The 26842-nt window shown below is 42.9% G+C and overlaps 1 protein-coding gene across 3 annotated transcripts in view; it reads right to left on the bottom strand.

Moving 5' to 3' along the window:
- The window catches only part of TSGA10 (testis specific 10), a 52764-nt gene that overhangs the window by 24365 nt on the left and 1557 nt on the right, over nucleotides 1–26842 (bottom strand). For 2 of the 3 annotated variants that reach the window (XM_014600324.3, XM_059720977.1), the window contains exons 2-10: nucleotides 25055–25174; nucleotides 20111–20326; nucleotides 16645–16710; nucleotides 11092–11292; nucleotides 10307–10462; nucleotides 7971–8144; nucleotides 7726–7803; nucleotides 5413–5564; nucleotides 3057–3172 (exon numbers count right to left, since the gene is read on the bottom strand). In XM_014600324.3, the coding sequence (XP_014455810.2) occupies nucleotides 3057–3172; nucleotides 5413–5564; nucleotides 7726–7803; nucleotides 7971–8144; nucleotides 10307–10462; nucleotides 11092–11292; nucleotides 16645–16710; nucleotides 20111–20326; nucleotides 25055–25174 (1279 nt within the window). The remainder of the gene's footprint in view (nucleotides 1–3056; nucleotides 3173–5412; nucleotides 5565–7725; nucleotides 7804–7970; nucleotides 8145–10306; nucleotides 10463–11091; nucleotides 11293–16644; nucleotides 16711–20110; nucleotides 20327–25054; nucleotides 25175–26842) is intronic. The other variant, XM_059720978.1, reaches the window with a different exon arrangement.

The following is a 26842-nucleotide window of genomic DNA, read 5'->3' on the forward strand; positions in this document are numbered from 1 at the left end:
AAAGGTATCCCAACCATACAGCTGGTCCAATGAAAGATACCGCCAACAGAAATCCTTGTCTTTCACATATGTGTATACAGACATTACACGCAACCAAACTATATTAGAAAGAAAATTGTTAAAGGTGTAAAGCTGAGAATTAAAAAAATTAGGAAATGTCAAAATGACAGTTATCTGTGCAATCTTAATTTGGCACCCTTGTGAACATGCATTTTGACAGTCTTTACTTCCACGAATACTACAAATCACAATCTTATTCTGTGCAGAAAACAGACTGCATTCACCTAATGAGCAGCTGTTTCATATTCTCCAGGTAGTGGCCTGAACCTCATTATTCAAGTCTTGCTTGAAAGACAAAAGTGTTAAGTTCCTCACAGCCTTGTGGTGTTCATCATCACAATATCCAAGTGCTTCACAAATGTTAGTGAACTTTAGTTTTGCAACAGTGCTATCATTGTTGCTATTTTGCAGAAGGAGAAAAATTAAGATATACCTAGGATGCCCCTAATTTTTAGGGTGTATCATATATCATTTCATATGTTCAAAACAAAGCACAGCTCTTATTGATTTCATTTGCAGGCAAAGTACTGGCTGCCTGCAGAAGTAAAAAAACCCCCCAGAAATGGCGCTTTACTTTAAACTTGGCACACTCCTGTGCAAGCCCAGCACATGCCCAGAAGAGGCAGCATGTAAGCTGGACCTGGCTTGCCTGACATCTGTATAGATCAGGCACTTTAGCGGGGCTTTTTGAGTGCTTTTATCTAATAACTGATCGAGTCAGCTTTAACTAAAAGTGTCAAAAAGCCCCACTGAAGCATCTGTTCTATACAGACACTGAGGAGCCAGCTCAAAATAACATGCTGCTTCTTCTGGTAAAGAGTGCTTTGTTTTGTTTTTTAATGTCTGCAAGGAAGTGTGCTCAACACTTCTGCTAGTAAGACACTAACATTTCATATCGGGCACTCAGAAAATTAAGAAAAGATGTTTAGTGATCACATGAGAAGTTTGGTTGAAGTGATTTGTCTCGATTCATACAAGAACTTTGTATCTTACAGCTGGGGTGAAGCTAGAATCCAGTTCCCCAGAGAAACATTCATCTGCTTTAACCACAAACATCCCTTCTCCTGCAGTTCCCTGCCCCATTAACTGTACATCTTTCAACTTCTGCAACAAATGAGGCTGAGGTACTAGAGTAGTGGTCTCCAACCTTTTTAAGTAGGAGATCTCTTTTTGAATTAAAAAGCAACCAAAGATCTACCATGTGCCCCACGCCCTCCCCACAGGTCAGTCTGTGGGGAGTGAAAGGGGGGCGGGGGGGGGGGGTAGATCTAGGCAGAGTGAGAAAAGATTATTGGGGGGTGCACCCCCACCACAGCAGGTAAGTCTGTGAAGGAAGGGGCAGGGAGTAAGGGCTGTGGTGGGGGACAGGGAAGATCAAGGCCCCGGGCATTAGGGAAGGAGCAGGGCACAGGCAGGAACAGGGGCTGCAGTGAGTGGGGCCCTTGCTGGGCCGGATAGTGAGAAAAAAGGAGGCCCAGGGGCCACATGCTCCCCAGGCCTCTGCTGGTCCCCCACTTTCCCCAGTCCCTGCTCCTACCTCCCTCCCTCCCTCACCGCTGAGGCCTCGATCTGCCCACTCCCCTGGCAGTGAGAGAGGGAGCAGGGCTGGAACAGGAACAGGCCTGCACAGGCAGGGCACAGGGCACATGCAGCCTGGGAGGGCACGGGGGGCATGGGTCCTCACATCTGTACGCCGGCCAGGCTGGCTGTCACTGTAGGCTGGGGCCACAGCAGCAGTGGGTTCTTCGGGGGGGGGCGGCCCTTAGCTGTGCTGCAAGCCTGGGCCTCTTTGTGCCGCAAGGCCCAACTGCGCTGAGCGCCAGACAAAAGACACCACTACCAAGCACCACTGCTGTCCCACTGCTGCTTTATTGCTCTGAGCTGCCAGTCCCTAGCTGGGGGCAGTTTGTGTCAGCCGTGCGACACCGGGGACGGAGGCAGGACTGGACCAGGACAGCTGCCCGGGAGTAGCAGGTTGGGCCCTGTGGCAGCAGCACTGGAAGGGCAGGTTGGGTGGGCTATGGCGAATTTTTGGGTGCCTGCAGCACCCCCCGTGGCCCCTTTCCCAGGGCCGCCCCACGCCCCAAACCCCACTGCAGCTAGCCCAGGAGCAGCTCAATGCCACGTGTCTCCCGCCGCTGGGCTGAGCCTCATCCCCTGCCCACTGCAGTGGGGCTCTGGGCAAGAAGTCAAGCCCGCAGAGGCAGCTGCCTCACCCCGTGCACAGATCAGGGGTGGGGGAGCGTGCTCCTGGTGGCCTCTGCCAAAGTGTGTGCAGCAGCGGGAGCCCCCCTGCACACATGAACAAGCTACCCGGACTCCGACCCTCCTGCAGCCCAGCTAGAGCCCCACTCGCCCAGTAGCAGAGGGCGCAGAGAGGAATCATCCCACTCACCTGGCTTGGCTTGGCAGCAGGGGGCAGCTCAGCGCAGCTATGTGGGTCCTGCCAGTCCTACCTCCCAGACTGAGTCCTGGCTGCTCCCAATTGTGGAGCCTCTAACAGTCAATCTCAGTCTGGAGGAGTTAGTCCCCTCAGATTGAGATAAATTGTCAGGGGCTCCCCAACTGACCAGTGGGTGACCACTGTACTGGAGACACAACCTTCTTCTCTATACAAAACTGGTACCTCCCCTAACAGAGTCAACCCTGTATAAAGAATGAGGCAGAGATCCTGCAATAAAAATAGCATGTGATCTTGTGGCCATGTCATAATGGATAAGCACAGAGGGACCAAATTAAGGTACCATGATTATTCTTAATTCTGGCATTTCCTAACTTTTAAGTTGTCACCTTTGCAAGCTTAATAATATTCTTTTATGTAGCACATGGGGAAAAAACAAACAGAAGTTCCACCCAACACCAGAGGGGCACAGGAAACCTAGTCAGTTTCAAAGGATTCATTCTACAAGAAGTGAGGAAAAGAAAACAGTAACTTTTTTATACAACCACTATTTTTAATGAAAGATTTTATTTAAAAAATTGTGCATGTCACTTACCATTTTTTTCCTCCAAACGCATAATTTTTTCCTGAGTAAGCTGTAATTCATATTTTTTCTTAGCAAGGTGTTGCTGAGTCTCTGAAAGGCTTTGTTCTGTCTTTTCATTCAATAAGCTGAAGAAGCAGTAAGGGTAAGAACTTAAACAAACATTCATATATGACTTTTCTCTAACTTTGAAATGTCACTAGAAATGCAAAAGATAAGTAAATCAATATTCCCCTAGATATTGTAAATTATTTTGGGTATTTCACCAAAATATATTTTAATCTTTAGATACTAAAGCCTGTTATTCCTATAAGAATCACGTAAAAATAAATGGGTTTGAACAGGATGAATAGCTTAAAGGATCAGTAGAAAATTAAAATGTTTTTAGCAACTCCAGGTTCTGCTCCGTGGATATCTAAGACTGAAATGGTCAAGCTGCTGAAAATGACTGAGGTGAAATGCTAGACCTATATAATAAGTCATACCTGTGTATACTTTTCTAGTAACTGGAAAAAACTATTGATACTTAACAGGACATAAAACAAGAATAACTTTATCTTAAGTGTTGCAATTAATTTTAAAGTACACAGATTGTTGATGGTGCTAATGAAGCTGAGAGTCTTTTATTAAGAAGCAGTAATTTAGAATAGGATTTCTCAAATACTTCCATATAGACCACTTAAGAAAGATAGTACTAGGCATGTCTATACATGCATTAACACACTTTAGCTAATGCACATTAAATCTAGTACCTCCATTGTGAGGTACTAGGAAACTGTGCATTGGTCTATCTTAATGCACATTAACTAAAGAGAACAGTTTTTTAGCAACTAAAATAGGCTATGTGCATTAAAGCACATATGTAGATGGGCCCAGTATTCTAACTAGCCTCTCTACCCCATGTTTTACAATTGTGTAATTAGCTCCCTTGTCATTCACAGCCCTAATTGTAATAGCGTAATACTCCTGTAACAACTATAGTGATCACTTGTCAGAAAAAGTAGTACGAGGAAAATACTTCATTTTGAACAATGTTTAAGGACAAGGTAGTGAGTTTTTTGTTTTTTTTGGGAACCCCCCCCAAATCTTCATTTCCTATTTTCTCTCTCTCCTGAATATGTTTCTGTGTCATGGTCCTTTTCCTCTCCAGTACTACAGAGTTGAATCCTCTGTATATATTTCTCTGTTGTTTGAACTGCAACAGATTCTCCTCTAGGCTCTTCCTCCCTGCATATGCTACTGCCTAGAACTAACTTACTGCCTTCTACCTAAAGTCTTCCCTTAGGTCTTGTAATGGTTCCTGGTAGTGGATAGGAGCTTTAGTCCTGTTGCTGGCTCTAGTTCCTGGCTGTTGACAGACATTCATTTAAAGCCACAATGGGATCCGAACCCAAAAATTGCACTTCTGATGCACAATCTTGAGATCACAATTCTGCCCTGCCTGTACTTGTCAGTGTAGTGGAAGCTTGGTACCATAATCCCAGGCTCCCCCTCCATCAGCAAGTTAGAAGCCGGATGCCCAAAATTAGCTGATTGTGGGCTTGCTCTAAACCTCCAGGGCTCAAACCAGCTTCTGAGTGATCCCTAGAGCCAGCTAATGATCAGCTTATCGATAGATTGATAGATCAGGACTGCACTGGGGTTCTAACTGGCCCTAGCGTGGTACTCAAAGCCAGCTGACAACTGGCTCCAAGATCACACGGGGACTCGAGCTGGCTCTGGTGTGTTCCTGGGACTGTCAGCTGATTGTTGGCCAGTAGAGACTGCACTGGGGTTAGTTGGAGACCAGAGTACGGTCCTAATCCTACCACATGTTCAATTTCAAGTGTGATGGAAGCCAACCACAACAATATTACAAACCATTTGGCTGGTTTCCCTTTTTGTGGCACCATTAATTGCTTGAATGTGTGACCAGGTTAGTATTTAAGACACAGTTAACAGGCTGATCGCATCTTAAGTGTAGAATCTTAAAGCGTAAAATGTGTTTCAATTTATAATGACAAAAAGGACATATCTAAAAGAAGTTAAAAGCTAAAATAAAAGAGAAATAAAAGAAAATAATAAATTGCCACAACAACTTTCAACTTAAACTCCTGCCTATGGCCCAGCCCCCCACCTAAACTCAATATCAAGTTTCACTTTTTCCAAGACCTAGAGAAAACAGACAGGCTTTTAAAACAAAGTAAATAATGGGATAGGGTGGAAAAGGAGAGTAAACCTCAATAGTGAGGGCCTCTTACAAGAACATTCTCTCACTAGCTCCCCCTTCCTTTGACTTACTAGAATAGTTATGAAAATATATTTATAATAAATAGTGGATACACTTATTTTTAATTGCATTCATTTTAATTAATATATATTTTTCTACCTGAGTGAAGCACATTCTGCTTTTTGTCTACTGAGCTCACTTTCTGCATCCAGTGCCCTTCTTGTCAATATTTTCATCTCCATTTCTACAGAATCTATGGTATCTTTCATCAGTGCCATCTTGGATGTGTGTTCCAAACGTTCGCTGTCAAGCTATATAAGTAAAATGGCCAGGCATTAAGGATTGTAAAAAGCTGTCTTGTATGAAGTAGAGGTTTTCATTTGTTTAAATTCTACTCTTGAATTTTACCATAAGTTTTTCACTGCATGGCAGAGTTTCATAGTAACATCTGTAAAGACTTTGAACAAGTAAAGCCTTGTTTTCAGCTGACTTTAGTGAGCTTTGAACAACTGAACTGTGGGTCTCATTCCTGAGGTAGATATACATATATGACATAATAAAGCATTCAAAAAATCCATCCAATTTATCTGAGACCATAGAAGGACCGTGCACATTAGAGTCGCATCTTTCATGTAGTAGGGTATTGTGTTAGAGGAAGTCTTGGTTTGGCTTGACCCATCCATAGAAGCAACTTGATGCTTTAACACAAATAAAAATCACATTGTGGTAGGATATAACACAAGGTCCTGTCTCATAATGGTGATAAGGAGGGAGAATCACAGCATAAATGCTAGCTTTCTCCTTAGCCACACAAAAACATATGCAAACTATTCAAAGAGCTTACTGTGAAACAACCCCTTATGCTACACTTGGGCACCTATACACTTGCAGCAAGGTTGCTGCAACTTGTCAAAGCAAACCCAATTAATCGAGTCTGATGGATAGTGGTAATAATTACTGCACTCCAGCAGACTCCAGCATCATGTGTATCAGCATCTCTGTGCTGAAAAATGAAAGTGGGGGTGCTTTAACTAAAATTCATTCAACAAGCTTTAGTTAAAGTGCCCCTGTCACCATTTTTTAGCATGGTGATGCTGATACACATGCTGCTTCATGCTCCAGGTGCTTTAATTAGGGGGGAAGCCCTGTTACCTAAATCTAGCTGAGGGGGTGGGGGCAGAGAATCAAGTGAGTTTGAAACCTCTGCTCTATAAAAAGCATCTCTTTAAGAGATTCTTCATCTCATTCTTTCTCCATCTCATTCACTATTGCTCTAATATTGAACTCTAAAGTACAAATTCTCACAAATTCTCCATCTCATTCTTTCTCCTAATTTACTACTGCTCTAATATTGAATTCTAAAGCACTCTGGTAAATGGTCAGACTACTGGAGAGCAAATCGATAGGCCTTTGTACAGTCAGCAACTCTCTCAACATTAAAATGTAAACAAGTGAATACTGAAATACCATTGTTTATGAAGCAAACTCAAGAAAGCAAACTGTGTTTCTGAAACAAGTGGATTCCCCCAAAATACTACGAAATACAAGTTTGAATGCATCATGCAAGTAATGCTTAATTATTGGCATATTAAGATCTCAACACTTTGAGAGTAATTCACACCTCTGTTGTTTTTCTTAACCTAGATACACCCTAGTTTTTATTCCAAATACTATAATACCCAAAATGAAATATTTAAGATTTCTATTTCCTTTATTAGTATTTTTCTATTAAAGTTTCAATTCTGCAAGCATATACACTAGTCGACGAGTTGCTAACCTATAGCATGGGTGCCACAAGTGGCATGGGCAGCCTGTGTGTGTGGAATATGATAGACTGGGGAGAGGTCAGGCAGCACAAGGACAGCTAGGGCAGGAAGCAGAGCAGCAGATCAGGCAGGGAGCCAGCATTCCCTCTCAGCTGTGTGGTGTGCGCAGCCGCACTGCAGGGAGCACAAGGAAAGAAGCAAAAGGCAAACCAGCAGCTTAGTCAGGGAGCACAAGGTAGGGAGAAGAAACCTGAGCAGCAGATCAGGTAAGGGAAAGGGTGGCACTCGGGGAGAGTACACAGCTACTTTGTGGCAAAAAGGCTAGCCTCCGCATCTCGTGTATCAGTGTCCCTGAACTTCAAAATGGCAGTAGGGGTGCTTTAACTAAAGCTCGTTTGATGAGCTTTAGTTAAAGTAGACCTGCTGCAATTTTGAAGCATAGAAATGCTGATACATGAGATACTGCTCTCGGAACCACTTTAAATAAAGTGCCCCCCCAACACATGTAAAAACACCCATTAGTTACATAGAGTTAAGTGCGACTATTCAGGAGTTAAGTGTAACTACTCAAGAAAACACAGTTACGCAAAAATACCTTTGGAAGATCAGACCCTAAAAATATACCTTAAAACCTTTCATCACAAATGCCTTATCTTTATTATATTATTAATAATTTTATATGTAAACGAGTAATATTTTTCCTTACCTTTTGAACTGTTGTTTCTAGCTCCTCAATTCTCTGCTCCAGGTGAGCCTTCTCATTAAAAGCAGTCTCCTGGGCAATCTGTTCCAGGCAACAACAAATACATACAAAAATGTTAAAACTAATTGAGTTTTGATGATTCAACCACAAATTTATTAGACAGAAACCACACAACAAGCTAAGTTAAATTATTGGGTAACATAACTGGGTAACATAAATTCTATAACAAAGTTGGATAAAAATCAAACCTTTATCCTCTCCCTGAGACTATCACGTTCTGTGGTCATCCTTCGGAAGTCAGAAAGAGCTGTATCCTTTTCTGTCTCCAGACGTCTTAAGATAGCTTGAGCTGTCATGGTAATTTTACAAGTCTTGGGGGATTTCATGACTTCTCGCCGAAGTCTAGATATTTCTTCTTGTGCCTGTTTTTAAAAAATGTATTGGAAATGTGCAAAAGGTAATGTAAAAACCTATTATCTGCATGTGTTACAAGTAGGGTTAGTGGAAAATTTTCCATTAGAAAAATGGAAAAATGACTTCATAGATTTCATAGATTTTTTTAATAGATTTTTAGGGTCAGGAAGGACCTCAGTAGATCATTGAGTCTGGCCCCCGGCCCTGGGCAGGAAAGAGTGCTAGGGTCAGATGACCTCAGCCAGGTGTTTGTCGAGTCTCCTCTTAAAGACCCCCAAGGTAGGGGAGAGCACCACCTCCCTTGGAAGCCCATTCCAGACTCTGGTAACCTTTACTGTAAATAAGTCCTTCCTAATGTCTAATCTAAATCTGCCCTCTGTCAGTTTGTGGCTGTTGTTTCTAGTTACTCCAAGGGGTGCCTTGGTAAACAGAGTATCTCCTATACCTTGCTGACCCCCATGATGAATTTGTAGATGGCCACCAGATCCCCCTCTCAGCCTTCTCTTATGGAGGCTGAAGAGATCTAGGTCCCTCTCTCTCCTCGTAGGACCTTTCCTGCTGGTCCCTAACCATACAAGTGGCCCTCCTCTGGACACTCTCAAGATTATCTACATCCCTCCTGAAGTGCAGTGCCCAAAACTGGACGCAATACTCCAACTTCAGCCTTACCAATGCCGCATAGGGGGGAAGTATCACCTCTTTAGACCTGTTTGTGATGCACCTGTTAATGCATGATAGAGTGCAGTTAGCTCTACTGATCACTTCGTCACATTGTCGACTCATATTTATCTTTGAGTCAACTATGACTCCGAGATCCCTTTCTGCTGCTGTGCTGCGCAGAAAGTCATTTCACAATCTGTATGTGGGTTGGTGACTCCTTCTCCCCAGGTGCAGTACTCTGCACTTATCTTTGTTAAACTGCATCCTATTTTGTTCTGCCCGCTTTTCCAGCCTATTCAAATCTGCCTGAATCTGTTCCCTGCCCTCCAGCGTGTCTATTTTCCCCATAATTTGGTGTCACCTGTGAATTTGGACAGTGTGCTCACCACCCCCTTTTCACTAAGCGATTATTTTTGTAAAAATCTCTGCTTTCTAAGGAAAAAAATTTTTTTTTTTTTAGAAAAAAAGCCCTTGAAAGTTTCATGATGTACATTCTCCCCTCATCAAGAGGAGAAACTATAGTGAAAATAGATGTAATAAGGGAGAAATTAACCATGAGAAACCCAAATTACAACTTAGATGAGGTATTACAGTAGCATTTCTTCCAAACCAAACTATCTTAATTTCTGGCTGAAAAATTTTATTTTTCTATTTTTCACCAAAAATTCAATTTTTTCTTCACACCTAATGGCCAGAATGAGACACACAGTTAGTCAGATAAATGCACCTCAAAAATCTTGTGGGTGATGAGGTCATTTTTTCTATGGATATTTCCCATGCTTCTGGGCTTTGCTGGTTGCCCCCACCCCTTTCTGTTACACGCATCAAGGTGTTTTTAAACCTCCCTCAGAGGTGCTGCAGCCAACTGGGTTATGTCAATGCTCCTGCTGGGACCAAACCCAAAGGTTCAGAGGGTCTTGGTCTGACCCTGAGCAGAGGGACAAACAATTGCCATATTTAGGTCAAGCAGGAATTTTACCGTGTGGTCAGACTGGCATGAACCGTGAGGGTTTTTGTCTTCTCCTGTAGTTGGGGGCACGACCCTCTACCTAAGATCTCTCGAGCATACATTAACAGCCTTTTCTAGAAATAGGACATCGGCTGCCATGGTTCCTCTGCTTTACCTGCCACAGATTAAGGTGTTATGTCTTGTGTTGTGTCAGGGTTGATGATAGTCTTAAGAAGAATTTAGATTATGGATTGTATAGGATGTTTTGGATGGGGATGATCCTGCCTCAGGCAGGGGGTTGGACCAGATGAACTCTGGAGGTCCCTTACAGCCCTACTTCTCTATGTTTTCTCTAATAATCTCAAAGCATGGATATATGCATTCAGAAAAGCAACCCTATTAAGGACAGCAGTTAATGGAAAACAACTGCTTCAATACTATCCTGAAAAGCAAGGGCTTAAATCACAGTCTTCCTAAAGCATGGGGGAAATACAATTTTTATTTCTTTTTCACAAAAGATATTCAGGCTTTCTTTGCGCACAAGTAAATAAATAAGATTACCTGATCATAAAGATTGACAAATTTATCTCTCTCAGCTGTTAAAACCTTGAGGTTACCCTGAATTTCTGACAAGTGGCGCTCATATTTTTCAAGCATCGTCTTAAGTTCTTCACGTTCTCGCAAGAGTTTCAGGACTTCTGGATCTGAATTTATGCCCTTAAAAATAACATAATAAATTATTTCTTTAAAATTAAACAAAAAAGTATACATTTCTCAATATTTTTGGTCTTGAAATGTATACACATCTAACATAAAAAATGCAGGAAGCCTAGAATTGAACATCTCCAACAGTCAAGATTATATGTATACATTTTAATCAATATTATTTACTAGATATGAACATTAAATGGAGATTGGAAGTCTTTATAAAACGTGTCTCCTATCAATTAGTCACCTATCAATCTGTCTCTCTGTTTTCTAGTTATTTTATATAACAGACAAAGGAGTTTATTCAATTTCTTTTTAATGGTAATTGCCTCGTTATCACAAAACTACTTACTTAAGCACCTTAGGAAGTATTCATATTTAATCATACACAACCTTAAAAAGCATTTAAGGAGATGTATATCCAGAACCACAGTGTGCTTAGCTACATGGGAACTGGCTCTTCCCTATCTACACTACTCAGGCTGTCATTATATTAAAAAAAAAAAAAAAAAAAAAAAAAAAAAAATCAGTAAGATTTCTGTTATCACTGACTGTAGATGAAGAACCAGGTTTTGTTTTAGGAAAATCAGTATAGAATAAATGCTTTGATTCTGTGCTCCAGTAAACCCCAAGCTTACCTGGATGGGTGAAGTACATTTTGATGTGCCACCACAAGTAGGTTTGTGCTTAGGACTTGATGATCTATTTCGGAACATCTTCCTCAGATTCTCAGCTTCACTTTTATAATAATCTTTGCCCTCCTCTAATGTCTTGATAAAGGTATGAAGTCTTGAAGGAGACTCCCCTTGTTTTTTACCAGACTCAGTTTCTAAAATAATCTTTTACATTGCCAAATGGAAAAGGTGTTAACTGAAATTATCATTTAAAAATACTTAATTTTATGAGACAAATGGATAAACTTATTCTTCAAGATTAAAATGATATAGCTATTTCTTTTAAGATCTATTCATATTTATTATTCTGAGGTAATTGCTAGATATCTGTATTTTCACATTTTTTCAATATTTTCCAAATATGATTATAATCTTCTAAGGTTGGTCCAATATGATGTTCAGTTACTCAGCTTTTCCTATGAACTGCTTTTTCTTTTTAAAAAGAATAGGGTATATTTAGAGAATAACTTAAGAGTGCTTCCATCTTAAAATGACTGCTTAAATGTCCTGCTTCCAGGACTATTTCTAGATTTTACATTAAGAAGTCTTTGTAGAAAATGCATAAACAATATATTTTATCCAGCAGTTGGGTAGAGGAGCTGTAACCCAGGACTCTCTTTTCCTAATAGAGTGCCTGAATTAGGAAGCCATTATGTTATACTGCCTCTTGCTCCATGAATCTTGAATTCTTTTTGCAGCTTCAACATCATTGAGAAAGATGGACAATGCCCTCACACAGAACAACCTACAGCTTGATGGTTAAGACACTCTCTTAAGGGGTGGGTTTGAGCCCCAAAAGGTTGAGGAGGGATTGACTCAGCTCTTTCACTTTTTGATTTAATTCTCTAACCACTAGACAATTATTTTAAAGGTGGGCACTACTGCTAACTACCAAATCTATCTGCTCTCCCCTTTTACCTTGTTCTAAAAAAACAACAAAAATCCCAGCAGTCACTAACCTTTTGTCAGGAAACCGCACTCTTAAGATATGCTCTTAGAATGCCTTCTTGACTGAGACCCTCCCAAGACTTAGGTGGAGAAATGCCCAATTCCTGGATCCTAATTGGGCTTATGTGTAAGACAGGGCACCTCTGCCCTTTCAAAAGTGAGTCAATTATAGGCATGGGAAGAGATGCACCTTTTTAACTTAAAAAAATATATTAAGAAACATTAAGAAATAGGATATGTATCTGAAGAGTTAGGAGGCAGCTGAGTGGGAGTTGTGAAGACCACAATTTTGGGCTTAGGCCTCTGAATTCCATCAGTCTTTTTATAGGCATCTAAGTCCTTTACTGGTTCTAGCCTTTAATGTCCATAATTCCAAGTTGCAAAATGAAAGACACTTGGGGTGTGTTCTGACAAGTGCACGTGTGCAGTCTGCAGCACTGCAAGCTGCATGTAGTGCACACGCCCATGTTCACTGCACTAATTTGAACGGGAGCATTATAAAAATAAATGCTGCTAAAAAAAGCGGCATGGTACACGAAGCAGTATGTGCTACCAGAAATGGACCCTGGCTGGCTAGAGACATCGCTCTGGCTGATGACCAGGCTCTGAGGGGCTGGCTCAGTGCCACTGCTGTCCCAGGATATCTCCCCAGCCCTGTAAGGTGGCTAGCAATTTGCCACGCGCTGGAGGGTGAGTGCAGGGACATGCCCTGGGACAAATAGCTGCGGCATAAGTATGTACTACTGCTATTTGTCTTGTGGGGAACGCATGCTGCTGAACATATGTGCTCATCAGAATGCACCCTAGGGATGCAGACAGACATAACAATTGAACTGTTCTGAGAACGTCAGTGATTCGGAACTGGCTTGCATTTGTCCCTGGACAGAGGTATCCATACATGCATCGTTAAGAGTCCTATTTAAACCTCCACTTTATTGCTACCAAAATGCCACCAGGGGGTGGTAGAGTACCTAGACCATCATGCTTTCCAAAAGCCAATGCCAGGAGTTTCCCCAGGATTCCCCCAGAGTGGGAGAAATGCCCACATTGGCTGGACCACTGAGAAAGAGGAAGACACCACTGTCAGCAATTGAAATGCTCTGTTCCCTTTTCTCAAAACATTTAAAAGTTCAAAAAACTGATGGGGTTTAATAAAGAACACTGTTTAAAAAATCTGTGTGGTTCACTGCGGGTGCATGGGTGAGTTTCTGGAGGGAATAGTCTGGCCTTCATTACAGGAAACAGACCCTACTCTGTGGGGTCCCAGGCTCATTTGGGGCAGGAGCATGGGGACTGATGAAAGGCTTGCTAGGTGCTGTGACTTCCTCCTTATGGATCCAGGGAGGAAGGGGGAGCTGGGTGCTCCCAGGGCCCCTGGAAGAATTCCACAGCTTTTCAAACCTGCCCTTAAAGGTATTTAATCAGTTTAACCTTCCTGCTATAGACCCTGCAGCTACTGGATCCCAAGCTCATTTGGGGCAGGGAGGTGAGAATGGAGGGGTTGTAGGGTATTGGGAAGCTGTGTGACCCCTGCATGTGGTATCTAGGGAGCTGGGTGTTCTGGGAGCTCCCCAAGATCTCTGCTTTTCTGTTTTTGCAAGACTAGCACTGGAAGACATTTTGTCAATTGAACTTTCCTGCACAGACCCTTCCCTGTGGTCCCAGGATCACTTGGGGCAGGGAGTGAGTGGAGAGGTTGCCAGGTGCTGGGGGTGGGTGGGGAGGAACGGTTGTGTGGAAGGGTCCTGTATGGAAGTGAAATGGACAAAATAATTTCCAGAGCAGGCAAAGAAGCTGAGATTTTTGGGGCCCCTGAAGCATGTAGCTGCCCAGGCACCACAAGCATAGGTCACTCAGACTCCCCAGCACATAGCAACTCACACCCCCTGCTCCAAATGAGTCTGGGATCTACAGCACAGGGTCATTCAGAGAACTGAAATTGACAAAATGTTTTCCAGGGCAGGCAAAAAAACTGGAGATCTTACGGGAGTCCCAGAACATGTAGTCCCCTAGGCACCACAATCACGGTCACTCAGCTACCCTTAGCATCTGGCAACCCCCAACTCACACTCCCTTGCCACAGGGTCCCTGCAGGGAAGTGAAATTGACAGAATGCTTTTCAGTGCAAGTCTTGCTTAAAGTGAAGGAGATCTTGGGGAGCCCCTGGAGTACCCCCCCAACATGACAAGCAAGGGATCACACAGGCCTCAACCATCTGCCAACCCCCTTACACTCATCACAACTCCAAATGAACCTGGGACCCAGAGCACAGAGTCCATGAAGGGAAGTAAAACCGATGAAATAGCTTTCAGGGGACAGAGGGTAAAAAACACAGAGTTCCTGGGGCTCCCCCAGGAACTATGAGCAGGGTGTTACACAGCCTCCTGCACCTGGCTACTCACCCCTGCCCCAAATGAAGCTGGGACTTCCACCCAGGTCCTTTGCAGGGAATTGAACCTAACACAGAGGCTTTCTGCTTCCCCACCCTTGCATATTGTGGTCTCTGTAGGCTGCAGAGTCCTGGCTGCATTCACAATAGTCCTTTGACCTAAATGTGTTTGGGGATTATGGGGGGAGGGGCTGTGCAATGTGGGATGTCTGGAGGACTTACAAGACAATAGGCATGAAATGCCGTGTTAACAGAAGACTGGGTCAAAATAGTACTGTTTTTCTGGTGTGCTTTTAAAACATTCCAGAAATTGAAACCAGCCTTAAGTGGTGTACACATCTAGATTCTTGGGTTTTCAAATGTATTTAAAATGTTCTAGACGTGTACATCACAAGCTTACATTGATAGGCAGTGGCATCAAACATTCCATGCAATTCTATGTGGGCTATGTCCCAGTTTCCGTGGTGCTCTAAGCAGATGACTTAGCCCACCTGAAATGAGAACTATGCAATGACTATACTGCTTCTGGTTCAGGAGACAGAAGGTGTGGATCCCTAAAGGGTAGTTGAAGATGTCATTTGTCTAGCAAGATAAGCTTGCAGTGTGGATATAATCTAATCCTACAGTGACTCTGCCAGGGCACAGTAGTCCTCCCACAGTAAGCTCATTGCAGGATTGAGGCATAATAAACACTGTAATATCCAAATACATAAACAGCAAAAAATGGAATCTTGTGAAAACTTTTAATATTGCTGTGTGGTAGGAATCCTATGTGGCCTTGACAACTGCAAACTTTTATTTCTCAATGCAAGAGTCCATAAATTAGTAATTTACTCTAGAAGCAGGTTAATGCATCCAATCGCTAACCCAGAGCTTATTTTGATAAAATGTTTATCATACTTTTATATAAAATTGTATACAAGTCCAAACAACATCATATTATTAATATATGGGGAAGGTGTAAAATTATTTAAAGGATAAGATATTGGCATTCTATGTTTCTTAGAAGTACTCACAGCAGTCAAGTAATATAGGTTGTGCAGAAAAGTTAATATGACTCTCAAAAATAAAGACACTCAAAATAAATTGCAAGATATTCTGATTTCGCTAGAGACCTCAAAAATTAGATATCCATTTCAGTGCATATATATTTCATAATTTTTCTGTTTTGTGGAATAGTAAAAAGAAAGGCAAATTAAATTCACTCAGATCATTCACAGAAAAATGATCAAATGTAATTGAATTAAGAGACAAGGATTTACCCCAAAACAACTGATATGTGGTAACTATTTATGAGTGCAATAAGTGAAAGTTAGACTGTAGCAGCATACCCTTCAATGAAATACAGTTAAACTGCCCCTAACTTTCAGAGTGCTGACAGATATGCAGCTCCCCACTGTAATTCATGACACTTTGCAGGAAGTGTCATGAGTTACATGTTCCTACTGACCCAACAAATGTTTGCTGTTGGGTCCAGACAGTTGGGGGATTGAGCTCCATTTCGAAACAGTTGCATGTGTGCAGCCACTCTCCCCTAGGCCCTGCCCCCCGCCCCAGCTCCGGTGCTGTCTTCATAATCATAAGTGGGGAAGGAAGGGGAGGGAGCTCGGTCTGGGATTTGCCCAGGCTGTGCTGGAGGAGGGAGCAGGTGGATTACCCCTTCCCCACAACCAGAAAGGGGCTCCAATCCAACTGCCCAACCCTTCAGTGCAGGCTGGAAAAACCCCAGACAAAACTCCCTCCCCTGTCTCCCCCTCCCATTCTGAAGACAGCACCAGCAGAGGGGCTGGGCTTTATCAGTGCAGGCCTGCTCCTGGCACATGCTAACAGACGTTAATGAAGGCGCTGTGGAGTACTTTCACCTGAACCCTCAAGTAATGAGGGCTCAGATTATCATGCAATTGAGCACTTTTAAAGTGCTCTGCAGCCATGCACTTCTGTAAGGGCACAGCTGTAGAGCACTTTCAAGGGGCTGATTGTACAAGAAAATGTAACTTCTGTCTGTGCCCTCACTAGCTGCCTGGAAACTGCAGACACCAACACTTACTAGACACTTTCTTGGAGATAAGTCCCTGCTCCTGTTACCTCATTTTAATTTGACTAATTAACCCATTGGAATAGCATTAAATATACTTTGAATTCATAACTACAAAAATACTAAGAACATATATTTAGCTTACAGAATTGAGTATTTCCACTGTATGTTTCAAATTTCTGATATCATTTTGCTGTTGTCGAATTTGAATCTAAAACAAAATGTGAGAAAAGTGCAATGGTAACTATTCAACATAAAATACAGCATGTTTTGTCCAGTGTTTCTGTTCTTTTTAAACTGCCTGAACATGTCTTCTAGATTAGCTGGACTGGAGACACACTGTTTAACAAGAAGAGTCCATTAAAGAATGAACTAGAATGCAGAGGTCCAAATAATGAGAATTTTGCCTGAATAAGTGATCAATAGAGCAAGAACAGCATCAATGTCTGTTGTAGTGAGCAAAAAGAAAGTGCAAAATCTCTTTCACCAGATTTGCATTTCCAAGAAACTTGTTGAAATGGGGCTAGTTAAATGTAGCATTTCCCATAAGATTCCTCCACCCTTGCTCTACAGCTGACAGGGAGACCAAAGTACAATAATGTCTACAGTGTTATAAATTCAAGTTGTTGCACATGGACCAAAAAAGGCTGAAGACTGGAATAAGGAGTTCAGCAAGTTTTGTTTTTGTTTTGAAACAAGACACACAGCCCAGCTACCTTTCCTCTGAGCAATACTTACATATTAAGCAGCTATACACAATTTTCATAACTGTAAATTCAAAAGCCATTTTCACTGGAATAGTCAAAACATGTTTCCTCAATTACAACTCCTATAATTTTATCCCTCAGCTTTCTTGGCGCTAGGGTGATTTAAAAGAAAAAATGGGAAGAATGTATGCTCCCTTATCTAGCACGTGCCATAAAATGTTATTTATTCCAGCAATTTTCAATAGAAATATCATGACAAGTTTGTCTCCAACCTTGAAATCAGCTCAATACAGGCAGATTCTTATGTTCACAGGGTCCAACTGAAGCCAATGGCTCTTACCGTGTGTGGGTAAAGGGGCCTCTTCATATGCTCTGAATGCAAGACTAGGACCTTTGTGTATTTTGTAGTCCTAAAGTAAATTTTAAAATCTGAAGCTTTATTGAGTGATAAAGATATTTCCTGCTGAAATTTAATAGAACAGTTCAAATTATTTCATCTGATTTAGTAAAAGTTCCTTTTCTATATATGTTCCTAGGACAGACTCACTTGCATGAATTCTCATAATTCATCTTAAGTAAATAAGGCATGACAATTTTCTTCAGCCCAAATCAGGAAGGATCTGGCCCTCTATATTTAATAAATTCAATGAGCTTCAGAAAACATGTGGTCTTCACACCTTCTATTTTTGGCATCTGCATTCGTCTGAAATGCTATTCTCTCCTCAACTATGGAAATAGAAGATGCTAAATATCAAAAAGTGTGGGATATAATTCTATCCTTCTTTGGGATGGTGAAGCAGGGAGAAATCTTCTCACATTGCTCTGAAAAGAGTGTTTTGTCTTTGACTGCAGAAATGCCAATTCCACATATTTTAGCCTCTATGATATCACTGCTCAAATTGATCATGTCGCTAAATGTGAACTGTCCTACTAGATAAGGTTGTAGGATTGTCCCTAAAACATAAGATGACTGGCAATCTACTCTTGACCTTTCTTCCCAAATTTAAACATAACTCTTTTTCCTTGACTATTTAGTCTAACCCAGTGATTCCCAGCCAGGGAGTTATGGAACCCTGTTGCAATATTAGCACTCTTTGGCATACAAACCTCTACACATGATTCATAAGATAAGCCCAGAAATTTCAAATACAAATCCACAATATCAAAAACATTCTGACCTGCTTGCTATTTCTGAGTTCTTTGCAGCAAAAGAATTGCTCTATTATTTTTCCACAGTCAAAAATCAAGCAAAAGCCAAGAGTTGGCATTTTCTGATGGGTACCCTGAATCTAACAAGGGGTTCCCTGAGACTAACAAGATTGAGACATACTGATCTAACTCATTACTAAGCATCTTTCTTAAGTGCTATAGGAGTGCAGTGCACCAGCCATAGTTGCCCTCTTCCCTTCATTATTTTTTTAAGTTTTTAATACATTATCTTTTAAATTAAAAAAATAAAATAAAATATACCTTCAAGGAGAAAGCAAGACTAGAACATTTCATCCCAAAAAATTAAGGGATAGCTCCTATTTCACTTTGTATGCCTGAGTGGCACTTAGGCATATAAATAACTATGGCTTTTAATCGAATCTGCTGGAGTGTACTAATTAGTGCACTCCAGCAGCCTCCGTGTCATATGCATTCAACGTGCCTGCATTTCAAAATGGCAGTGGGAGTACTTTATCTAAAGCTCATCCAACAAGCTTTAGTTAAAGCGCCCCTGCTGTCATTTTGAAGCATGGGACACTGAATACATGTCATGCTGTGGGCACTTTAATTAGAGTAGCTCTCAGATCTACTCTAAGTAAAACAGCTCCCCTCAACCCCGGAGCTCATGTGTGAACCTCCTTAGTGATTAGCAGGGATCCTGGTTTTCTCTGATAAAAAAATCCCCAATTTTGGGGTTAAAAAAATACCCCCAAATCTACATTTTTCCATGATTAAAATGAAACACCACTAGTACACAGATATATATAGTGGTGTTTCATTTTAATCAGGGAAAAATGTGGATTTAGGGTTACTTTTTTAACCCCCAAGTTGGGGATTTTTTATTATCAGAGAAAACCAGGATCCCTAGTAATCAGGTCACTTGCCCAGGGTGCAGGTGACCTGGATTCTGGGGCTACTCCTCACCCAACAGAAGCTTGAACCTGTATCTCCTACTTCCCAGAAAAATACTTCACTCATCAGGCCACAAGTCTGGTGATGCCCCAGACCCTGCATGAGCCTCTCTCTTGGAGTTGGGTCATTAGGCAACAGAAAGACATATTGCCAAAAGAAGGGTGCAGGCTAGAGGTTCTGGATCAGTGAAATGGATTCTTCCTTGGAAGGAAGGGACTTAACTTGGGCCCTTGTTTCCAATAGGGCCTAACACTATTTAGCCATTTTATCCACTTAAAAAGCAAGGTATAATGGGCCAGCTTTAAGGTGAGGCTTGAAGAGAACTCAGGGCAATGTTTAGCCTGTGTCCTGGTGATTAGAGCATTTTGCAAGAAAGCAAATACAAGGTCAAATCCTTGCTAGTTAGGAAGACTTAAAACTCAGTCTCTAAACAAATGCCCTGACCACTAGGTTTCTAAGTTAAAAGGCAGGAGGAGCTCCCCTTTCCAGCATATAAAACCCACTAGGCATGTTTTTTGCCTGACAAATTCTGGGGACTTGTCCAACTCTATGCACAAATCTGGGCAATTCTGGTTTCCCCAGGTAGTGCCAGCAGGCTGGCATAAGTACTGCTAACTTGTAAAATGCACCTAAATGCAAAAAACTGTAGTTATATTGCTACATACATACTATTTAGGCAAGTAAAGCAAAATAAAATTTGGCCACAAAAGTTGTGAACTTACCAGCTCCCTCTATAGTACATACTCTTTTTAGCACACAGTATTAATTCTGATCATTAAATACCTTTGCTTCCACAAGTTCCTTGTCGGCAGTATTCAACACTAATTCTTTTTCTTTTTCCAGCTGTTCAGCCAATTTGTCAACTACTACCAGTTCTTTACAAAGATACTCATTCTTACTGGTCAAATTGTCCACCTGACTCTCCACCTCTTGCTTGGTATCAAGCAGTTGCATAACATGTTGCTCTAATTCATAGTTTTCCTTCTTCAGTTCTTCAATCTAATGGGAACAGAAAAAAATACAAGTATTTTACTTCTCTTACTCTTAAAAGATTAACACAGTAAACATTTCACAACAGAAACGTTTATTTACTTACATGAGTGCAATTCCCTTATACCCATAGTAGCTTAACTACAGTATTGACTCGATTCTAAGACAAAGTCGTTGCCCCCTGCCCCATTTAACATAGGGAAAAAAGCCTCTCATCTTAGAATTGTGTGTTGGGAGGGGCGGAGGGGGGCCAGAGGAGGAGTAACTGCTGTGGCTCAGGCTCCAGCCTCTACCCAGATTCAGGGCCATAGCCACAGCTGCTGTCTGCCTGTCCCCCCCTGCTCCCACCACCTCTCTCCTGCACTCTTCTACCCATCTTCTCCCCCATTGCCATGCAGCCTCTACTCTCCTGCCTGTCCCTCTCCATCCCATGTTTACCCTTGCTCCGTGCCAGCATGCGCCATCCATGCTGCAGCCTGTGGCACTGAGCACAGCCCCAAAGCAGCAGCATACAGCCCACATGTCTACTGGGGGACGGGGGAAGTGGGCTGGGAGCTGTGCTCAGGGCTCCAGGCTAGAATGGGGACAGAGCCTGCTAGCACCGAGCAGAAGCTGAGGAAGGAACAGGGAAGCAGAGACTGGGGGGAGGGTGGGAAGGGAGCAGGGAGCAGAGGCTACAGACTTTGGGCCTGAATTTATGCAGAAGTTCACTCATCAATGGCCCTTTGGTAACAGATGAGAATGCAGTGTGATGCAGATAGTACTGGATGTGTCAACTTCATTCAATTCCATTAACTATAATGTTTTATACAGATGCCTTCAGAAATTAGCACCAGTGGACAGAACTATCTTCAAGCTATTCTATTTGTAACCTGGGAACACCCAAAGGTGTGATCATCCTCAATTGGAAAGGACAGATGAGGCAGGGAATAGTGCTGTGAGAGGGACACAGGTGATTTCAGCACAGGTCCCTCTTTCTTCTATAGAGTCAACTCCACACCAATGCTCTTAACTATTTACAGTTTACTAAATCATAATATTCATATTATTTCTTATTCAATATATGTATAGATAAATACTCTAACAGGTAACAAAGGAAAACGTTCCGAAAATATTCTTAGCAGTATCTTTTAACACCAAAGGTATACAGATGGATATTTACAATATGATAAGCCAAAAACCCATTATACCAAACTAACCCAATCCCGTGACATTTTGTACAACATATTCATAATTATAATAACAATTATACAAAATATGAGGCGCAGTCTTACACGACATGAGGTGCATTTACCTCTGGATCCCAGCTAGCAAGGGGTGCTCCCCCTTCTATGGGTCTAGCTGGGAGGGAAACTTTCACCCAGGGCTTCCCTCGGGGTGTGGGGAGGGGTTACCTTATTTCAGGAATGCCTCCCCTGAGGGACCCGACTCTGCCAGCAACTTAGTTTCCTTCGAGGAGCTGTTGACCATACCTCAGAGCCCTTCGCTCAATCAGAGGCCCCACCAGCATTGTCTGTGTCACTCCAGGACCTCCCCTCCTGGCCCTGTGCCCCACTTTGGGCACCGAGGGTTCTTCCAGCTCTCGTGGGGACGCAACCTAGCCACTGCTGGCTGGGTTTACCTGGCCTTATGCCTAGACCTCCCCTTTCCTGGGCCCTGCTCTAGGCTCCAGGGCTCTTTTAGTTCTTTGGGCAGGTCACACTGCAGGGCTCCAGCTATCCAGCTTACACCAGGGCTAACCTGAGCAGCCTCAGGCTGCTCCCAGGGCAGGTTCTCTGTGTGCCGGACTGCACAACGTGTGGGGCCCCGAGCAGCCTTGAGCTACTCCCAGGGCCAGCTCCCCATTTGCCAACCTGCACACCACTCTGTCCAGCCCTCTGCTGAGGATGCAGGCTCGAGCTGCCTCAACGTGGCTCCCAGAGCCTGAGCCTTGTGCGCTGGCCTGTGCATTGCTGGGATGAAGAAGGGATCCCGTGGAGGCTCTTCCCTCTCCAACGTCCCTTGCCATTTCTGCCCAGCGTGCTGCTTTTATTTACACTGGAGGTCCCACCCCTGAAGTCTGCCAGACCTGCAAAGAGCAGACTTCAAACAGGTCCAGGGGCTCCTTGCTCCCCCACCCCCAAGAAGGGGCAGGGCTAGCCCCTCCCAGCTGTTACTCGATTGGTAGAAATGTTCCACCAATCCAAAGTGTCCTTCTCCATGCTGGGCTTGCTGGGCAAAAGCAGCACATATTTATTCTTATCTAGGAAGTTCCAAACAATTGGGACACACACTCTTCCACCTGGAGGGAGCTCTCATGGGAGGTTCTTCAGAGGTTAATTTATCATCTCTGTAGTTCAGCATGTATATAAGGATATTAGGAGAATTAATGATGAATTATGAGTTGTTGCATGTAATGAGAATCATCATGTGATCTGGCTGATATAATGGAACAAATAATTCTGTACAGCTATGAACTTGGAGAATAGATGTGTGCAAAGTGGCCAGTTCTTAAATAAGACAAACCCAGGTAATGATGGAAAAGGCACCAGAAAAATTGACTAGGTTGGTACCTGCAAGAAGGGATGCTGCTGTACATTGGGTCCTCTGGGAAGGTCCAACTAGTGTTGAATCAGATAATTAGGTTTGGAAAGGACCTTAGGAGGTCATCTAGTCCAACCCCCTGCTCAAAGCAGGACCATCCCCAACTAGATCATCCCAGCCAAGGCTTTGCCTAGCTGGGTCTTAAAACCCTCCGAGGATGGAGATGCCGCAACTTCTCTGGGTAACCTGTTTCAGTGTTTTACTACCTTCCTAGTGAGAAAGTTTTCCCTGATATCCAATCTAAACTTCCCTTGCTGCAACTTGAGACCACTGTTATTTGTTCTATCATCTGCCACCACTGAGAACAGTTCAGCTCCATCCTCTTTGGAACTCCTCTTCCAAAGGTTATTATTAAATCCCATCAGAATGTCAATGTCTGTTCATTTACTTACAGACTATGTACAGCACGCACAACAATATTCATATCTGGTAGCCATGCTAGAACCCAAGAGGTTAGTTTTAACCTCTAAACCCCAAAATGTTTCAAAGCCCAATTAACTGAGAAAATCCCTCCTTCAGTCACCGCCCCCTCCCTGAGACAGCTGAGATTGGCAACAGTATTTGAATTGGAACTTCCTTGGTATAAATTAAGAGTTTCCATAAATATTATCCCAGACTCTGTAATTAGTTTCCCTCCTTGGTCATCAGGATCATGGATCTGTTTATTGTTCATGCTGCCATCTTTTCTCAGATGCACATAAGGGCTCAAAACTGAGAATAGTTTAGGTTAGAGTCAGTGGTGATGCGCAGGGGGTGCACGTGCATCCCCTTATTGCACTGGTGCATCCCCCGACAGCCAGCACTCCCCACTTAGGTGACAGGTTGGGGGGGGGAGGCAGCGGTGCTCCCCCTGTGAGTACCAGCCAGAGAGTGGGGGCACCAGGAGAAGCATCACTGGCACTTCTGGGTGCCCCGCTTGTGCTTCCCAGTCAGCCCAGTGATCAGCCACAGGGGCCTCCCCCTGCAAGCTGGTGAGCTCGGCCACGGTCACTGACTGCCCACGGGGGGGGGGGGGGGGGCTGGCGGCCACATGCCCCCCTGACTCAGGAAGTACCAGTTGCCCCTGGTTAGAGCTGTCCAACTCATGGCCTGAGCTATCCAACTCAAGGCCGCATAAAGCCTCTGAGAGGTTTGCCTGTGGCCCTAGAGGCTCCTAATCCAGGTGCAGCAGTCCCCACTACTCTGCTGCTGCTGCCACCAGAGTCTTTGGGCTCACTGTCTCTCTCCTGGCTTTTGCTTCCTTCTCCACACCTGGGGGCAGGGCAGGGTGGCCAGCTTGTAGGGCCGGAGTGGCCTGCCAGTGGGCTTGGGGGGACCCAAAACCCATGCAGCATGGGGTCACCAGCACAGTATAGTGTCTGCCATATGGTGTGCAGCCTGGAGGTGTGCAGTCCATGCAACATTGGCCTGGGGTGCCTGCAGCCCCCAGCCACTCAGAAGTTGGACAGCCCTGGTTTAGATGAAGTCTTAAAGTATGGTAGGGTAGAATTATTTTACTTTTTATGGAAGAACATAGAAACTTGAAAATATCCAACTAAACATTCATGACTAACTTAAATTTCAGAAGGTGTCTACAACTCTGTGAACTGAGATAAAAACGGATACATGTATTAACTTTAAAGCATCATTTATAACAATTTAAATGGAACACTGGTAATTACGTCACTGCTGATCATTTTTAGTTGAAACATCCAAATACTTTTGGCCTTGGCTATAGCTTAGAAGCACCCCTTCCACTGGTTGCTAATTTTGAGGAGACACATCTCCTATCCAATACCCAAGAGAAATTAAAGTAGTAAGCATCAAATGACTATGCAAACAGCAACACGCTGAGTTTTTGTTTGATTTACAAAGTTCAAGCAAGGATTAAATTGTAGAGGTTAGTAGCATAACATGATGAAAAATGCCATGATGCAAATATAACAGGATATCTTGTCATGAGTGTTTTGGATCTTCAACTTCATTCAGTAGCAAAGTAGTTTGCCATCTCTTCACTGTTTAATACCCATCTAAATTATAATGGTTACTTTTGGGCTATAACTTCAGTATGTAAGATTTTCAACATCCTTGTTTCCTACAAAATGCTACAATAGCAAAAAATGTAATGCAGAAAAATAAAACAACTTTTGTAATACAGAAAAGTAAAAACCGAACCTGTGAATTCAATTTATGGATTATTTTGTCTTTGTTCGTAATCTTGCTTTCCAGATTAGAAGATCTCTCACTTTCAAAAGCTCGATCCCCTAAATCAAAATCATCTCCTCTTCTTGTTACCTTTTGAGAGAATAGAAAACATGAAGTACTGTACTTCTGCATTTTAGAAAGGCATGCTGCATGGAGTAACAGAGTGAGCCTTGAAAATGGGAGAAAACATATGCTTAGATACTTCATAACAACAGAAAACAACCTATTTGCCCTCAAGCCACAATTGGCACAGCCACACAATTTACTACAATGTAACTGAGGGTAGAGGGGATTTACAGCACATCAGTTACTCCACAGTAATTGCCCATGTGCACACTTTGATCCATCAGGAAAAGAAAGCGAACCCAAAGTAGCTTGCCTCTTGCTTACTCTGGGGTAATTTGTTCATGTGCTTATGTTGTATAACATCATCTTAAGATAAAAATGTTCAAGTTTAAGAACCAAAGATACTTGAAATAAAATCTGTAAATTTCACTTTTGAAAAGCAAATAAAAATATGACTGATATTGAGATTAACCAGGTGCTTCAGTGGAAGGCTTGCCCTGTAAAAGCAGGACCTAGAATTTGATCCAACTCCAATGAAAGCACTAAATTGGTCCCTCAAGTGGAATAATACAAAAGAACTCAAGGACTAGAGTAAACCAAGCTACTCTTAAAATTAATCCTTTTGTTTTATGCATCTTAAGCAATGAAAGCAATCAGCTGTCATTCTCAAAAAGAGTAAAACAAAGATCAGTATAGTTTGCATATGAACAATACTTTAAAAAAATCATACTAAAGGAGGGGTGTCAAAATATGGCTCAACCCACAGTGCTGCCCATGGATCTCTGACTGGTCCCATGCACCATATGCGGCATGTGTTGGCTCTGGCCCTGCATACTGCACATGGCACACAGAGCCTGTCTGACATGAGCTCCATGCAGTGTGTGGGGCCAGTCCAGGACATGTTCTGCACATGGCTGACCTGGATCAGGCCCACACACAGAATATAGTGTATAGGGCGAATCTGGAGCAGCCTATGGGTGCAGCACATGGGGCTGGGGCCAGCACACGCTGCTTGTGGTACGCACGAGTGGAATCAGAATGCTTGCTCTGCACAGTGCATAGGGCCAGTACAGGGTGTGTGCTACAAGCGGCACACGTCAGACCAGCCCTGTGCACTGGCCCTGATGCACAGGGCTGGACTGTAAACCTGATCCAGCCCACAGACCAGACCAGCACCCCTCATCTGGCCTATGGGACCAAATAAGTTGGATACCCCTGCACTAAATGAGAGAAAAGGAATGACACAAAATAGTACCTCTCAGAAGCTATTTATTGTTTAATTCTTCTGAATAAGCCAATTCCTTCAGCAAAACAAGACTGATTATTCCAGTATGATTCAAAATTGAGTGAATGGGGGATGTGCGCATCAAAAATATGCTCTGAACCTGCAAACATTTACGAAAGTGCTTAATTTAACATTTGAACATGATCATTTACCAGATTGAGCTCTCATAGATAACTGTGGAGCAGTGATGATCAGGTGTACTGAATGGTATATATAGCTCAGGTGTCTAACTCACCCCACCCCCCCAGAGCTGGATTCAGACCACAGGGCTCTTCATAGGTCAAGGGTGGAGGAAGGGGGCTTGAGGGGCAGCAGTCATTTTCCTCTGCAGCTGACATGCCTCCCCAACCGGGCTCTGTGCCCCAGACTTCCACTTGCCCTGCCCCTGAATTCCTGGTCTCTCTGGG

This window comes from Alligator mississippiensis, chromosome 1, assembly GCF_030867095.1.
Source record: "Alligator mississippiensis isolate rAllMis1 chromosome 1, rAllMis1, whole genome shotgun sequence".
NCBI lineage: Eukaryota > Metazoa > Chordata > Crocodylia > Alligatoridae > Alligator > Alligator mississippiensis.